Genomic DNA, 18,028 nt, shown 5'->3' with positions numbered 1-18,028 from the left:
GTGATGTTAGTGGGGCCTCCCCCAAATGGCAGGCGTTCCCTTGGTAGCCGGCTCCCTCGTGCGCATGCACACTGGCAAAACATCGGAAGGAACAGGTTTCCGAAACGCGTTGGTGGTGTGGGAGAAATTACTGCTGCCTGGCTGGACCTAGGAAGGGATCTTTTCTGGACTGATCGGGGAGGAGATGTACCCGGGTTAACATCTATCCACCCACGTTCTTTACAGTGCCTATTTCTGGGCCCATTCCGGTACGCAGGATACCCCGAAGGGGGTTTTTCATTTATTTATTTTCTATTATATATTTTTTCTGTCCAGTATCTTTTGTTACGTGTTTAGTGTATTTTTATTGTGAATAAACTGCCTTACTGCCTTACACGATGGGAGCCCGCTCTCTGTGATTTATTTGAGGGTCCGTGGAATATCGATTATAGTGGGATAAGTGTTATCCCTGAATAAATCTAGAAGATCTTCTAAAAGATACCCTTATGTGTACACATCTCACCAATTTGAGGTGAGCATATTCTCATTGGGATATATCAGTCGACATTGATTATTTAAAGTTCCCTGAGGATTTCGATTGATGTCACTATACAGAAGAACTACTTATAATATATTTTGGATTTCATTATTCAATTAACTATTTTTTTCAGACCAGCGCTGGGTGGCCTTCCCCTGTTTTCTGTATATGCTTTGCAAGGTTAAGAACTGGTGACTCTTTGGGTTGGACCCCTGCTGCCATTCTGTTAGCGCAAGTCCCTTACAAATTTTTTTGTTTTCTTTCTATTTTGATGTTCACTAGGTATATAGATGATGTATTCCTAGTATGGCTTGGAGGGGTGGAAAGCTTTGAACATCTTATGGAGGAAATTAATGGATTAAATTCACCCATTAAATTTACATACTCACATTGTTTTAATAATGCCAATTTTCTAGATGTCAATGTGACTGTGATAGATGGTATGATACAGACTGGGGTGTTCCGTAAATCTACAGATAGGAACACTCTCTTGATGGCAATGACCCACCATCCACCTCCCTTGAAGAAAGGACTGCCACGTTCTCAGATGATGCATGTGGCATGCATCATTAGTGACCCTGCTAAGATTGAGCCATAATTAGATGCATTGATTGAGAAGTATCTATCTAGGGGCTACGATTTTGGTCTATTAAATGAACAGAAACAAGAAGTCCTTAAGATGCAAAGGTCTCTTTTATTAAATCCGGCCAAGAGGGATGATAAGAATGTCATCCCGTGGACAAGTGAATTTACGGTGGCTAGTCCACTAATTAAGAGGGCCATAAAAGCCTTGTGGCCGATTGTGAGCATGGACAAGGACTTGCCCATGTTTCGCAATAAAAGACCATTGGCGGCCTTTCAGAGGGGCCGTAATCTTAAGGACAGATTAGTTCATTCAGATATTTCTGATTTTGGTAAGACGGTGCCTCCTAATGTGTACTTCAAACCACCTGTTTGTTATAAATGTAGTGGGTGTACGATTTGCAAATGTCTTGTACCGTGCAAGACGTTTAAACACCCACATAATAATACCATTTATAATATTAGATTTCTGCTTATACATGTCTCACTTCTTATGTACTATACATTATTGTATGTCCCTGTGGGCTCCATTATGTGGGTCAAACTACAAGAAAATTCAGGGAGCGGATGACGGCACATGAAGCCGTCCACTCATTGGATTTCCTTAGGTATTATATCATTGACCATGTGCCAGCCTCACTTAGAGGCGGGGACTGAGCTAAAACCTTGTTATTCAAAGAATCCCGATAAATAACTAGACTGGGTACAACGAAACCTGGGGGATTGAACTCTAAAATCAATTGGAATTGTCTCTTGTGAGTAATAGGTGATATAGGAGTGATATGTAGCTTTAGTTTTGGCTATATTATGTTGTGTGGTATTTCGGGAGGGATTATATATTGCTCTATGTGTTGTTTTGATTTTTTTTGTGTATTTCTTATGTCTTTATATGTAGTTATTTATATTATTCATTTGTTATGATACGTATATTTATGATGGTGTTGTATATTTACAGCCACCCTGCTACTCGGGCTATGCAGTAGCTGCCCCTGCTCTCGGGGCACTGCTTGAGTGGGTCTGCAACGCATGAGGCCAGCCGATGGAACGCATGCTGGTGGTCCCTGTGGTGATGGCAACGGCAGATTCCGTAAGTTCGGCAGAGCCAGGTCTCCGGTGGGAGGTGCCTGCGCCCGCCATGGTGAGTGGAGGCTGGCGTGTAGTTGGGAAGCATTTAATGGTGGTGTAAGTGTTTGTTTTGTTTCCTTATTGTATGTATTTTGTCCTGAGGGCGGGCCTGTGACCACGAAGACGTTAGGCCAATACATTTGGATATTTTAATCATTGTTGTCTCAGAGTGCCAGTCATTTGATGGTATCTATTGGATTTTTTCTTCTGTGCACCGGAGCAAGCTGTTTATACATTTTTTGAGTGCCGGCAGATAGACATTGTGTGTGTGTGTGTATATATATATATATATATATATATATATATATATAGCACAGAATCTGCGGCACTCAATCGGGTTTCACAACGATAATAACGATGAGACCATATTAATCTTCAAGAAGATTAATATGGTCTCATCGTTATTATCGTTGTGAAACCCGATTGAGTGCCGCAGATTCTGTGCTCTACATACCTTTTCATTGCTGTGCACCACAGTATTTGCCTTTGATTAGGAGTGCCATTCTGTATGCATTCCATAATGAAATATCTTGGGAATGGGACCCAAATCTAAACGCAGAATGTATACACCTTATACACACAGCCTGCAGGTAATTGTATACAACATTTTCAATAATTTTGTGGCTCAAACAAAGTTTGTGTACATACATGAAATTCATTTATGCTTCATACACACCTTATACACAAAGCATGAAGGTAATTTTATACAATATTTTACATAATTTTGAGCCTTAAACAAAGTTTGTGTACATTGAACCATCAAAGAGCAAAGGTTTCACTATCTCAGTCATGCAAAAAAAATCTGTATTTAGGAATATTCCGTATTTCGGAAAATTTGGATATGGGAGACTCAACCTGTACTGTAAAAAGCTTACCTTTATAATCATAGATCCACAGTAATTAGAGAGCTGCCGCCCGCCGGGTCCTGGTGACGTTACAAATTACGCAACGCACGTCCCCTGGCGTTACCCAGGAACAGTTGCGGTGGCTAAGATAGCTATAGTAAAGACACACCAAGTGTAATTAGCCCAATCCACAAGATGGCGATAGAGATAAGATAAAGTCAAAATACATGACCGATCCATGCACAACATAATGCTGACAATGAATGATCCTAAAAAGGCATTCTATATATATATAAAAAATCTACTTTACTATAAAAAGCCACCTAAATGGTTGGCCTCATTTAGGGACATATGTATAACAGCTTGATGTGAGATAAAAATGTGAAATATATATCACCAACCAATCAGCTCCAAACTATCATTTCTTAAACACAGCCTGCAAAATGTAAGTTAGAAGCTGATCGGTTGGTGATATATGTCTCACAATTTTATCTCACATCAAGCTTTGATACATATGCCCCTTAATCCATAAGGATTTATGGTATTTAAGGAGAATATCCATCGTGCCTCTAATTGTAAGAGGCAATTGGCTCTGTTGCCTCCCCTAATTTCCCTGGGTACACAATCCAGAATTTTGTAACAAATGGTCGCCAGAGGATGTTTACGTTCTTTAAAGTGTTTGGCGACGAGCTGGTCCTGTTCTTTGCCTTTGTAGGCCAGCCAAATGGCTGACCTGTGTACGGCCATATGTTCCTTGAACTGCCTTGTGGTTTTCCCCACATAGAGGAGACCACAAGGACAGCGTATGCGGTAAACTACATATGTACTCGTACAAGTTATTACGTGCCGTATTGGTAATTTTTGCCTGAATGTGGATGTAACAGATAAAATGGCTTTTGTTCAACCACAATAATAACAATCCCAAAACAAAGTGACAGCAGAGCATTGAGAACACTTGATCTTATACACAGCAATGTGTGTGGCCTAATAAAAGTGCGCACACCAGGAGGTAACAGATATACAGATGTGTTTCAATACGCCATGTAGCGCAGTATGCCTGGCGTGAGTGAGCCACCAGGTCCTGTTGCATTGCGACTTAGACTCAATTTCGGGAAAAAGATGCAAAAAGACGCCCAGCACTAGATGTGTCTCACAGGACCAGGTGCGCCTAGAGAGCCTGTTTGGCGCAACTGCAGCAAAGATGAGTGAGGACACATCTGTATTGTGGCTTTTACTAATGACTACTCCAGATGCACAGTTACCTGATTCAAAGCAAGGATGACGTACTGGACCAGTTACAGGATTAGAATGACTAGAGACAAATTTCAAAGAAATCCACTTGCATCGCGTAGCGATATTGGAGGTGAATTCACAGTTCCATACACACCAGAACAGAAAGGGGTAGCTGGAAGAAAGAACAGAACTTTGACTGAAATGATCAGATGCATGTTGACAGATTCAGGACTATCTGAAAAATATTGGGGTGAAGCTGCAATGACAGACACTTAATTACAGAACAGACTATTCTCCAGAACAGTGGAGAAAACTCTGTATGAATTATGGCATGGCAAGAAACCCAGTATGAAACATATTAGAGTTTGTGGGTGTAAAACATTGTCTACATTCCCGCAGAAGGACCCAGTAAACTGCACAACAGGGCAGTGGAAGGGATTCTTGTTGGGTACAGCAAATGTTCCAAAGGATACAAAATCTTAAATCCAAAAACAGAAAATGTGTTGAGGAACTGAGAAATGAAGTGATGATCCCAGCACATCTGGATAAAGAAGAGAACACTAGCTCTGAAGACACCAGCAAGACAACCACTGAACAAGAGCTTGAAAACAAATGTAAAGCACTTGTGCGCCTTTCATATAAAGCAAACACAGTTGTGATACGTGAACCCATGTCCTGGGAGGAAGTATTTGACTTGGCAGAAGGGGATGCTGACAGATGGATAGAGGCAGCAAGGGAAGAAATTAAATCCATGCATGACAACCAGTCATGGACAATGGCTGGGCTGCCAGCAGGAAGAGAAACCATGGGCTGCCAGCTGGACATGTTCGAGGATATTCCCGCCATGATGCTGGAGAGAGACATTGTAGACTATCTGGAAAAATTGGTCTAGTGCAGTGGTTCCCAAACTGTGCGCCGTGGCACCCTGCGGTGCCTCAGGACACTTGCAGGGGTGCCTCAGATTAGTGGTCCAGCACCATTTTAAATTATTTATGGCCAATGTAATATAAATATGTGGACAAACAGAAGTGCAAACCTGTCCACCACCACATAACTGAACCTCAGGATGACAGGTCAGCACAATTTACTTGACTTTACTATTTTACTTATTTTTTTGTCTGAATTTCTCAATAACAAACTTAAACTTAGGGTACCATGAAAACAATGCTGATACTCTAGGGCGCCGTGATTCAAAAAAGTTTGGGAACCACTGCTCTAGTGTATTAAGCCTCATCTGTTGAGAAGGGGTGTTGGGATATTACAACAGACTGAGGCTTATATTGTTACAGGAATGTTCTAGAACGTGGTGAAGTAATATTGTTATCCATATTAACTTATATGCTGTTAAAAAAAAAAAAAAAAAACATTTACTATAAAATTAGTTTTACCATAAAGAGCTTCCCAGTGTCCTACTGACAATGTATGAAGAAGATTTGATCTGGTAACTAATACCTCTGCTAACACTATGCTCATGGACGTTTTTGGTTTAGAACTAAAACTGATGATTAGGAAATTTACCCCATAGTGTTCAAGTATACAAAATTTGTACAAATGTTAGTTTTCAAAAACCATTTGCTTATCTTCACTCACAAGCCTTTATTTAGACTTTTAAAGAGCAAATTTTAAAATACTTTCCTGCCAGTCTTTCTCTCCAATTAATGCAGGAGATTCACTAATTTCTTGTTTTGGGAAGATACTCATATCTGATTAATTTAAATTGGTTACCAGATAGCGAAAAATGTTTATGTCAGCAAGATAGTACATTTGATGTGCCAGAGTTGCAGTTCAGTAAGGGAATTTATATACCATAATAGTGTGGATTACTGGAAATAACTAGAGATGCTTGGATAAGACTCATATTCTTTGTTAAACCAGTTTGACAAACAGGTATAAAGTGAGAGATTTCTTGAAATAGGAAATCAAACTAAAGTTGACAAAATCAAATGACCATGTTCGAGCTCAATGGACCAGGTCCAGACACTTAATACATGATCGAGTCTATCCGAAGTGTGCAGCTCAGCTTGAAATTGTTCAATCTTACATTTATACATTTTAATGTTTTGGGTTTTTTTTCAAATTCTTTATTTTGGATGGTCAATCATAACAAAACGATAAACAATGCCAATATCAAACAGCTTTACACAATCAACAATAAAATTGAATCGGTTAAAGCAAAAAAAACAAAATAGATATCAGTCTATTAATGGTGACAACAGAAATAAATTGATAACCAAATTATCAATACAAATAAGTACTTATATATGAGACAACAGTAATAGGTCAGAAACCATTGGGGGGGAGGAATGGGTTGGGGAAGGAAAGGGAAGGGGAAAATGACCACAAAAATTAATGGAATAAAAAAATTTCAGCTTAAACTAAAGAAGAAAATGTGTCTACCCTCCTTGGGTCTCCATATACGTCACCTCCCAGAGAAAGACGGGGGTAGATGTCTATGCTCAACAGAAAGCCAGGGAGCCCATACTTGAGCAAACATGTGTCCTCTATCATGAAAGTAATAAGTTATCTCTTCCATAGCAGCTATATGCCAAATCTGGCGTTTAAGCACAGAAAGAGACGGTGGGGAGGTATATTTCCAATTAAGAGCTATCAGAGATTTTGCCGCCGAAAGAACATGCATAAGTAATTTCTTTGAGAAACTATGAAGATTTGGTGGTGAGCAGCATAACAAAAATACCCAGGGATCCTTTGTGACTGGGGATTCCAACAAAGAGTTCAAAAGGTCAGTAATCAAATCCCAGAAGGGGATAATATTTGGGCATGTCCACCAAATATGTAACATAGTGCCTCTATGGCCGCAGCCCCGCCAACAGTCAGGTAATGAGGAGGGAAACATCTGATGGAGTCGTACAGGGGTATAATACCAACGGTAGTATATTTTGTATGAGGTTTCCTTAATTTTAGTGAAGATGGAGCATTTCGCAATATTAAGTCGGATTTCCTCCCAGGTTTCCTCCTCTGGAGGAGGGCCTAAATCTGTCTCCCACGCAACCTCATGAGATCTTGAGGAAGGAAAAGTTATGTCAAGAAAAATAGAGTAAAGTTGTGAAATCAGGCCTTTGGTAAGGGGACAATATTTACAAAGGCGTTCAAAGGGCGTAAGTTCTCTGAGTACCGATGCAGAAGGTAGAGAATGCAGAAAATGACTAATTTGAAAAAATTCAAAGGGGCTTAATGTTTGGGCTGGACATTGTGTTTGGAGTTCTGGTAGGGACAACCATTGGCCCTGTGTGGAGAAATCTATAGGAAACTTAAAGCCCGCTTTGGACCATAAGTATGCTTTTTTAACAGAAGACCCAGGGGGAAACAAGGGATTGAACCAAATAGGAGTTAGGGGAGAAATGGAGGAGGTAAGATTCAATTTGAGTGAATGTCGGTCCCAGAGGGAGATATTAAATTTAAGGGCAGGAAGTTGTTTAATAGTGACAGGGCGCTGCAAGGGGGAAAGGCCCCAAATGGAGGTAAGGTCAGGAAGGGTAATATAGGCAGCTTCTAGGTCTAACCAGGAAGTGGATCCTGGGGGCGAAAAAGAGGTAACAATTTGCGAGAAATGGGAGGCTAGGTAATAGAGTTTAATATCTGGAAGGCCTCTGCCACCAGCATCTACTGGTCTCTTCAAAACGTTGGCCGATATTCGGAGGGGTCTGTGGTTCCAGATAAAATGGACCAGAGCTTTCTGAATATCTCGGAGAAGGGTGGCCGGTACAGCAACAGGGAGTGTTTGGAACAAATAAAGCCATTTGGGTATGATGTTCATTTTAACCGATATGATCCTGCCCAGCCAGGAAATAATAATAAGACGACTCCAAGAGTTTAGATCGGCTTGCATTTTGGAAAAAAGAGGTGGAAAGTTCTCATGATAGAGAAGATCATAGCGAGAGGTGAGATAAATCCCCAAGTATCGAATCCGTTTGGGTTGCCATTTGAACTTAAAGGCAGCCTGGAGAGTCTCAGTAATTGGAGGGGGCACGTGGAGCAGCATGGCCTCTGATTTAGAGTAATTCATTTTATAATTAGAGATAGCACTATAGGATCGCAGAACGGTGAAAAGGTTGGGAAGGGAAATCTGTGGTTGGGTTAAGGAAAGCAAGATATCGTCCGCAAAGAGAGAAATCTTGGAGTGAGTGCGTCCCACCTGCACACCCCATATATCTGGGTGAGATCTGCTCTGGAGGCAAGTGGTTCTATCACGAGAGCAAATATGAGAGGGGATAGGGGGCAGCCCTGCCGGGTACCATTAGTAATGGAGAACGAATTAGAGGGGACACCATTAATAAGAACTTTAGCAGAGGGGGCTGAGTACAATGCTAATATTCCCGTGAGAAAGTCACCCGTGAAGCCAAATGCCTCAAGGGCGGCCCTCATGAAACCCCAGGAGATCCTATCAAATGCTTTTTCAGCATCAAGAGAGAGCATGATAGTAGGGGATCTCCTGGAGTTTGTTATATGAATAAGGTCAATGGCCCGTCTAGTGTTGTCCCTAGCTTGGCGGCCTGGGACAAACCCAACATGGTCATAGTGGATCAGGGAGGGAAGGAGGGCATTCAGTCGGTTTGCCAGAATTTTAGCATATATCTTTAGATCTAAATTAAGGAGGGAGATAGGCCTATAGCTGGCGCAATTAAGTGGATCTTTGCCCTCAGGGATCACAATGATTCTGGCTTCCAACATTTCAGCGGGGAAATAGGTACCTCGAAATGCATTATTAAAGAGGATGTGCAGGTGGGGGGCAAGTAGATCCAAGAACTTCTTATAATATGTTGCTGTGAACCCATCAGGGCCGGGGGATTTACCGGACTTTTGGGAACGTATGGCTTGTTCAATTTCATCGGACGAGATCTCAGCATTAAGATGCTTGAGAGCACTAGTGGACAGGCATGGTAATTGGGACTTGGCAAGAAAGTCGGAGGTTAACTGGGAAGTAGGAATAATTGGCGGTGGATCTGAGGGGGCCGTGAGGTTGTAGAGATTAGAGTAATAAGACTGGAAGGCAGTTCAAATGCTTACTGGGTCATGAATCAGTTGGCCATGAGAATTACGCATAGAGATACTATTTTTGTGGGTTCTAGCCGAACGAAGACGAGCCGCAAGGTTTTTATCTGCTTTGTCACCTTTTTCATAAAAAGTCTGACGAAGCCATCAAAGGTGCTTGGCCACCTGTTCAGAAAGATGGGGATCAAGTTTAGATCTGATCTCCTGGAGGGCAACTAAGTTAGCAGGAGTGGGGGTGGATTTGTGTGTAGATTCCAAAGTGTGCAATTGAAGAGAGAGTTCATTGATCCGAGTAAGGGATTCTTTTTTTTTTCGTGATGCCATACTGATCAGGTGCCCCCATAGCACTGCTTTATGTGCTGTCCAGAGAGTAGCTCTAGAAACATCTGGGTGATCATTAAGTTCAAAGTAATCTTTAAAATGAGATTTAATAGAAGAAACTGTTTCTGGGTTATGAAATAGAGAATCATTAAAACGCCAGGTCATGGGACGAGAATGGGGCAATAGACCAGAGATATCGATGGAAATGGGAGCATGGTCAGACCAAACGAGAGGGTGAACCTGAACTGACTGTAGATGTAAGGTGAATTCATGGCTGAGCAGGATCATATCAATACGGGAGTATGATTTGTGTGGGTGGGAATAGAACGTATACTCGCGAGCAGAAGGTTCTTTGATTCTCCAGGAATCATACAGAAGCTGAGATCGCATAAGGCTGTGGAGAGATCGTGAATTTCGAGAGTCTGAAGGGGGAGAAGATGCGGCCACAGGAGCAGAACGGTCTAGGGTATTATCCAGAACTGTGTTGAAATCCCCAGCAACAATAAGCTCACCTTGACGGAGCCTAGAAATAATAGAGTCTAATTTCGAAAAAAATGTATGTTGACCCTGATTAGGGGCATAAACATTTACTAGAGTGCACAGTCTATGGTTAAGCTTTACCCACCAGGACAAGAAAGCGGCCTGCTTTGTCCGCAAATGAATCAGAAAGTTCAAAGGTGAGGTGACGAGCAAAAAGGATTGCGACCCCACGCTTTTTATTAGTATGGTCACAGGCATGGTATGTATCAGAGTATGCCCTGGAACGGAGTTCTGGGTGGGAATTATGCAGAAAATGAGTTTCCTGCAGAAAAACTAAATCACCTTGATGTAGTTTAAGAGAAGCAAAAAGTTTTCCTCGCTTCTGGGGGCTATTGAGCCCCTTCACATTAAAAGATAAGACGCGGAGACCCATGGGTGGCAAACCAGAAGTAGAAAGCATAATAAGAGAGCATTAGAAACACAGGAGAGAATGGAAATGTAGTGTATAAGAGAGAGTAGTATGTGGTCAGTGGAAGAGAGGGATGGGGGCAAGGAAAAAACTGAAAGGGAAGGGCAGGGTGAGTGGTCACTTGGCAAAATAGACCAGGACCGATAGTGCTGACAGTGGGAAGGGATACTATGTGACAGTAAAGCACATAGGTCAGCGAAAGGGTTATAAACCCTACGGAGGCGTATCCGAACAACAGGGAAAGTCAACATAAGGCCCCTCTTGAAAGGCCCGAGATAATAAAAAACATATTGAACATTAATGCAAAGTATGCGGAACAGATGTATGAAGAAGGGGAAGTAGAAAAATAAATAAAAAAAAAACATATAAGATAACAACCAAATGAGATAATGATAAAAATAAATTAAAATAAATAAATATTAATTAACAGTAGCATAATCAATAAAACAGTAATGCAACAGAAAAATATATGTTGATATAGAAACAAACTGATATATCAGATTACGGAATAATCAAAATTTCTTAGGTTTCGTAAGAAAAAAGAAAGAGAAAACATGGATAATCCCACAGTAGAGGGAGCAAGACCACGATGGGTCCAATACAAAAAATAGTGAAACAGTAAATAAACCTGGTGAAATGAATCAAGTCCCAGAGGGTATAGCTGATGGCGAGGATGAAGCGGGGACGGTTGCCCATTCAGAACGTGGAGGCTGACGAGAATCCACTCTGGGGGGTCTCTGTGGTAACGGAGACAGGGTCGCATCCACAGTTCAATCTGGGGTGATGCCCAGAGTAGAGAGCAAGAGCTGAGCTTCAGAAAGCGATTTAGCTGTGAGTAGTTTACCTTGGTGCCAGACCATTAAACAAAATGGAAATCCCCAACGATATTTGATATCTTTTTGACGAAGCATGGTGGTGAAGGGCCTGAAGTCTTTGCGTTTAGCCAAGGTAATCGGAGAGAGGTCTTGGAAAATTTGTAAGGTAGAGTTGTCGTAGGTTACTGTAGGAAGTTTACGGACTTCTTTCATGACGGCTTCTTTGGCGGTGAAATAGTGCATCCTAAGAATTACATCCCTAGGTTGAGATTGATCATTTGGGCGGGGACGTAATGCACGGTGAGCTCGGTCAAGAAGAAGATGATCTTCAGGGGTCTCCGGGGAGAGCTGTGGTGAAAAGTTTTTTGAGATAGAGTTCAAGATGGGCAGGTTCAACCTCCTCTGGGATTCCCCGGATTCTAAGGTTATTTCTTCGTGCTCTGTTATCTTGATCTTCCTGCGCTTCTTGTAATTGAGTGATGTCCTGACGTATATGACGGAAGTTCGTATCCATGGTTTGTTGGAATGAGACTACTTCTTCCATGCGATGTTCCAGCTGATTGGTTCTGTCCCCGATCTCCGCGACATCAGTTTTTAGTGAGTGAAGGGCTTGAACAGAGGCTTTGACATCTTTCATTTCCTTTAGGAGGGAAAGAAAGTCTCGACGTGTAAGGGGGCCAAGGTCATCATCTTCAGAGTCTGAGCGTCCGTAAGTTTTCTGCTGAGAGAGGTATGGAAGGAGGTCACCTCCAGAGGATTTCTTCCCAGCTCTAGGCATGTTAGAGAGAAGATGTGGAGGGTGGATGAGAAGTATGAGGGAGAGGAGAAGGCAGTGTCAGGGGGATCAAGAGCACCAAAGTCACAATGGTCTCAGCAGGAAGAATATCAAATGTATGAACCCAAGTGTGCAGGGGGAGAACAAGGAGGATCCAGAAATGATGGCAGATCTGGGTACTTTCAGTGTAAAGGAGTAGATAAGTGAAGAATGCAGGTAAGTGAGCACGGTGGTTATGCAGCTCACTGGGTGGCCTTAGGCGACTCAGCCAGGGTCTAGTTGTGGCTTGTGATAGTGTTCTGCAGGAGCTGCAGGGGTCGGGTGATGCTGGGGGATAGCTCACCTTGGGTGATGTGGGGTAGAGAGAGAGACGGTCGGCAGCGGGTGTAGATGTGTCAGCCAATAATCAATGGCGCGCCGGGCGAGAGTCCAGTCTGCGGCCACCGCACCTCGGTTCAAATCCCGGTGGCTGATGAAGCTGTATTAGCCGCAGGGCAGAATCCAGCAGGGGGAGTTGGGGGTGAGAGGTCCGGTCTGGGAGCGCCAGGTGCACAAACCTGCAACTGCAAACTTAGCCTGCGGTTGCAGGGCAGGAGGTAGGCCTCTCCTGATGGCCGTCGGTAGGTGAGGAAGCGGCGCAGCAGTCCCTGTGGCAGAGGAAAGGTAGAGGGGGGCAGGATCGTGTGGTGCAGAGCAGGCACAGCTACATAAAGGTGTTGGCCGAGCTATCGCGGCACGCCGGCCGGAAGCGTAGTCTACGGCTGCAGTCCCAGATGATCGGCGGCGGGTGAAGGAGACGCGGGGTCCGCGGGACAGTCTCCGGAGGCAGGGAGAGAGGCAAAGGATGCGAGGCTGGGACGGAGGTCCGGTCCAAGTATGCCCGCGTGGAGATACCGGCCCGACTGTCGCGGCACGCCGGCCGGAAATTTAGCCCGCGGCTGTAGGGCGGGAAGTAGGCCTCACCGGGTGGCGGCTGCTGATGGTGCCGCGGAGATCGCTGAACGGTCACCAGAGGTAGGGGGGAGAGCAGTCTCCGGAGGCAGGGAGAGAGGCAAAGGATGCGAGGCTGGGACGAGGTCCGGTCCAAGTATGCCCGCGTGGAGATTCCGGCCAGACTGTCGCGGCACGCCGGCCGGAAATTTAGCCCGCGGCTGTAGGGCGGGAAGTAGGCCTCACCGGGTGGCGGCTGCTGATGGCGCCGCGGAGATCGCTGAACGGTCACCAGAGGTAGGGGGGGGAGCAAGAGGTAATATGGGGGAGAGAGAGGGCAGGAATAGGAGGTTTTGGTGCCTATTTATGGCTCAGGGAGGGAGAGCTCCATGGAAGTGCGACTTCTCTGCAGGACAGCTAGGTCACGCCTCCATTTTAATGTTTTCAATTGCAAACAACAAACCTTGTACACAATCATAAATGTTCACACTTCAGATTAAAGAGGTCAAATAATTTTTTTACCATTATAAATATTAAAATTATGTATAAAAATATTTGAAAAGGCAAATTTTAATATAATTGTAACACTGCGAATGATGGATGCAAGCTGCAAATTTTGACCCACAAATTTAAAAAGGGTCAATTGGAAATTATACCATGAATATGTTTGTGACCATCATACCAGTGAAATGTGATTGGATTTCATACTGGTTACAAATTTTCAACAATTTTTAGAAATAACACTAATTTCCACTTTAATAAAATAATGCCTATATTTAATAAAATAAACATATATGACAATTGGGTATTTATTCACACAATTTAGATAAGAGCTGCAAATTATTATTTTTTTATTCTTTGAACCTCACTCTACTGCTGCCTTTTACAAATTCCCACCTTCTTTCCATTCAGACATCCTGTCTACCATGGGTTCCAGTGGTATAAGAAAGTGATATTCCGCGAGTATTTGGACAGTAGCTTCACAGTACCAGCAATTCGCGGGGAGAGAGATGCTCACCTAGGACTATTAGGTCCATGTATTCGTGCTGAAGTGAATGATGAAATCATAGTAAGAAAAAAGTATTGCATTATGCCATGTGGTAACTATTTTTTAATATTAGGTGTAGGTCATAGACATGTGTACAGACATTTCATAACCATAAAAATGCAAATAATTTGTGCAAGACTATTTCACATGCGCACCATGCAACCTTTATATAAATATGTTGAAGACCCAATTTGAAACCTATTATTATAACTGATACCATGACAAACTCAATTAGAGAACACAAGTACTTACAATCTATAATATTGCAAGTACAGGTTGAGTCTCCCATATCCAAAATGCTTGGGACCAGGGGTATTTTGGATAACGGAATATTCCGTATTTTGGAATAATTGCATATCATAATGAAATATCTTGGGAATGGGACCCCAATATACACATAGAATGCATTTATGTGTTATATACACCTTATACACCAAGCCTGCAGGTCATTTTACACAATGTTTTCAATAATTTTGTGGCTCAAGCAAAGTTTGTGTACATATATGAGATAAAGTTATGTTTCATTTACACCCTATACACAAAGCCTGAAGGTAATTGTATACCATATTTGTAATAATTTGTGCCTTAGACAAAGTTTGTGTACATTTAACCATCAAAAATCAAAGGTTTTATTATCTCAGTCATGCCAAAATTATTCCATATTTCGGAATATTCCGTATTTTGGAATATTTGGATATGGGAGACTCAACCTGTACTATATTTGTAGAGGAACATTTTATACACATTCCTGTATGTAAAAATATGTATTGATCTTGTATATTAAGGTTTTGGCATTTTAATATGTGTAGACTGTTTTTTTTTTAGTTGCTTTGAAATTAGGGGTCAGCACTAGTGCAAGTTTTTGCGACACCCTAGACAAAGCTTCAGCCTACCACCCATTCTCCCCCAAATAAACATTTCCCAGCTCTTCACACACTTTTGTTAACTAAAAATAACTCTTACCTTCTCTTGGCAAGGCCTTAGGGCCTGACTCTGACCCGCTCGCGAGCGCTGAGCGCTCGCAAGCGGGTCGATGGTGCCCAAGTGTGCATGCGCACGACGGAGGCGGCTCCGTCGTGCGCATACGTGATACCCGAATAAAGACGGCCAAGCCGTCGTTAAGGATCTCGCACCAAAGGGGGCATGCTGTCGATGGTGATTAACAACACGCCCCCTTTGGTGGGCGTGCCGGGGGCATGGCTGCCCAGACGGAGGCGTTCCCATGGGAACGTCTACCGTCTGAGTCCGGCCCCACTGACATCACTGATAGAGCCAAAAGCACTCCTGGGCTTGCGGCAGCGAGACCCTAACGCAGGGTCTCGTCACAAGCCCGATGGTCGCGATGGTCATGATCATCGCGACCATCATCATGGCCATGGCCGCTCGCTATAGCTGTGGGTGGTCACCCACAGCTATGCGAGCGGAGCAGGGATGGCCCTGATTCAGAGCGAGCGCTCTGTCAGAGCGTCCGGCTCTGAATCAGGGCCTTAGTTCCGATGCACTGATATCCAGATGCAAAGTGCTGTCCAGGCACCACTGCTAGTCAGGGGCAAACACATAATTTATAGGGGGTGGTTCCAAATGCTAGATTGCTGAACAATGTAGTAGTAAACTGGCAATAAATACTTTTTTGTGACAATTTGCTTGATATCTCGTTGTGAAATGTGTTGATGTGTCCTCATACATCTAGCCTCCTTGCGCGTTAAACAGCCCTGACTGGGTCCTGGCAGCTTGCGAGGCCAGGAAGTCTGCGTGCACCCGTGCAGACCCTGGCCTCGCTCCTCCCACTAAATGGGGGTCACACACCCCCGTTTCCGGAAAAGCTGCCCAGGAATGCCCCCGCTCGACTCCTAAAAGGCAGCAGCCTGTCAATCATGAGGCACTGCGAGCGTACTCGCAGACGGAGGACTGCACATACACAGTACACATCATGCGCAGTCCTCCCACCATCGGAAATATGCGCTAACCATTGGGTTAGCATACATCTCTGAATCAGGCCCACTGTGCGCATGTGTAGTGCCAAATAATTTGGAGAAGTATTCCAAAAAAGTTAAACATTCCTCCAGTATGCCGGGGATGTAACTTGCAGGGATAGCAGTTATCGCTATCGCTGTCCCTGTGAGTTGCATTTTGTGCATAGAGGGGGAAATTTTGTAACAAATAAAATTCTGTTCCGATATGGACTGTTAATAAAAGCAGCAGTAATGGGATTATTAATACATAGGCCCCATAGTCACACTCGTACCTTCAGAGATAGAGGGCAATATCAAGTAAAGAAATCTCCTGATTATGTTCTTACTAACAAAACTTAAATTTAAAGATTTATTCAGCTGCGCAATAAATAATCTATGTTACAGCCATAAAGCATGAGACACCCTGCGAGCCACCTCCCCACACATGTTGGTTCTTGACTATGCCCAAGTATAGGTTAGCGAGACTCAGGGTGAGCATCATGCCCATGGCTTTCCTAAGAAGCTGAAGGTAAACATATAAGGTTTAGAGCACATTAAATATTCAAAACACATTTTTAGAAGAACAGGGTAATTCAATTCCAAGCATTGTCCCCTTCCCAGTGCCTTGGGTACTGTACCTTTGGAACATCAGAGAGACTAGAAAAATATCAGCTCTTAAATCAAGCTAGATTTTTATGAAAAAATTATGGTTCTCAGTCATCTGCTAGTACATTTACATAAACTAGTATTATACTGTATAAGCCCTTACCGTGAGGAGTGACTAAGTTGGGGAACGTGCCCCATGAAGAAGATGGTTGGAGCTCCTAGTTACACCGCCACAGCAAGTCCAGACATCCACCCTCTTGGTGTCCCTGACCATACTCTGCCACACCATTGCATAGCTTTACGATTCCTTTTGTTTTCGTGTATAATTATATGTTATTTATTAGCAGCCAAATATTTCTCCCTCACTCTCTCATCTACCAACCATGCCACATTAATTTGCATATCATTTTTCTAAATGTCAGCAATACACATTTTTTATGTTTGTTATGCTTATTCTATTTTGCTCTAGATACAATTTAAGAATATGGCCTCTCGTCCATACTCCTTTTATTCCAATGTTCTAACTACACAGAAGAAAGAGGAGAATGTACCTCCACAGCAGACTCGTACATACACAGGAAGAGTGAGCCCTCAGTTTGGGCCTACAGAGTTTGAAGAGGAGTGCAAAACTTGGTTCTACACCTCTAATGTCCACCTGGTAAATAATTAAATTATTTAATGATTTTCATATACAAAGTTGCCATTTTCACAGAGGCGTTCTTTTTTGTTTTTTATAAATTTATTACGAAACAGATATTAGACCAGATGATGTTTGCTCTGTTAAATGTCCATGTTACATTTTTTTCATATAGCTTTATTTGCTGGCCTTAAAATTTGATTGTAATATATAGGTTTTAATTTTAATTTATGTGATTTTTAACTTAAACTCTATATTTTACATTGATAGAAATTCCTCAGGTACCAATAACAAGTACAGGCATTATGATTGTGACATTTAATAGCTGTAATTGGGTTGGGTACGGGATGCCGGTGGTCAGAATACCAACAGCGGCATCCCGACAAGTCAAAATCCCCACTCAACTAGGTAAGTGCCCTAACCCTCCCCCCCTACTCCCGCAGCCTAACCCTCCCTCCTGAAAGCTAACTGGTAAAAACAGCTAAAATCATGTCATTTGGATCTGTTTTTGTTCCTACAGTATTATTAACTTCAATAATTTCCAGTAATTTCCTGTAAATTTTGACCACAGCACATGGTTTTCAGTTTTCAACCATATTGGCCTAAGGCTGCAGCAAAATGACTGGCTAATCTTAGCGATAGAGCAGTGGCACAAACACATGGCAGTTTAAAAAAGAATATAG

The 18,028-nt window shown here is 42.8% G+C and overlaps 1 protein-coding gene across 5 annotated transcripts in view; it reads left to right on the top strand.

The window, feature by feature from the left end:
• The window catches only part of LOC148542789 (coagulation factor VIII-like), a 306,775-nt gene that overhangs the window by 178,506 nt on the left and 110,241 nt on the right, over window positions 1-18,028 (top strand). For all 5 annotated transcript variants that reach the window (XM_088467390.1, XM_088467391.1, XM_088467389.1 and 2 more), the window contains 2 exons: window positions 14,015-14,171; window positions 17,178-17,366. In XM_088467390.1, the coding sequence (XP_088323516.1) occupies window positions 14,015-14,171; window positions 17,178-17,366 (346 nt within the window). The remainder of the gene's footprint in view (window positions 1-14,014; window positions 14,172-17,177; window positions 17,367-18,028) is intronic.

Source organism: Taudactylus pleione, unplaced genomic scaffold, assembly GCF_031769625.1.
Source record: "Taudactylus pleione unplaced genomic scaffold, aTauple2 ptg000009l, whole genome shotgun sequence".
NCBI lineage: Eukaryota > Metazoa > Chordata > Amphibia > Anura > Myobatrachidae > Taudactylus > Taudactylus pleione.
This window is presented reverse-complemented; position numbering and strand designations above follow the sequence as displayed.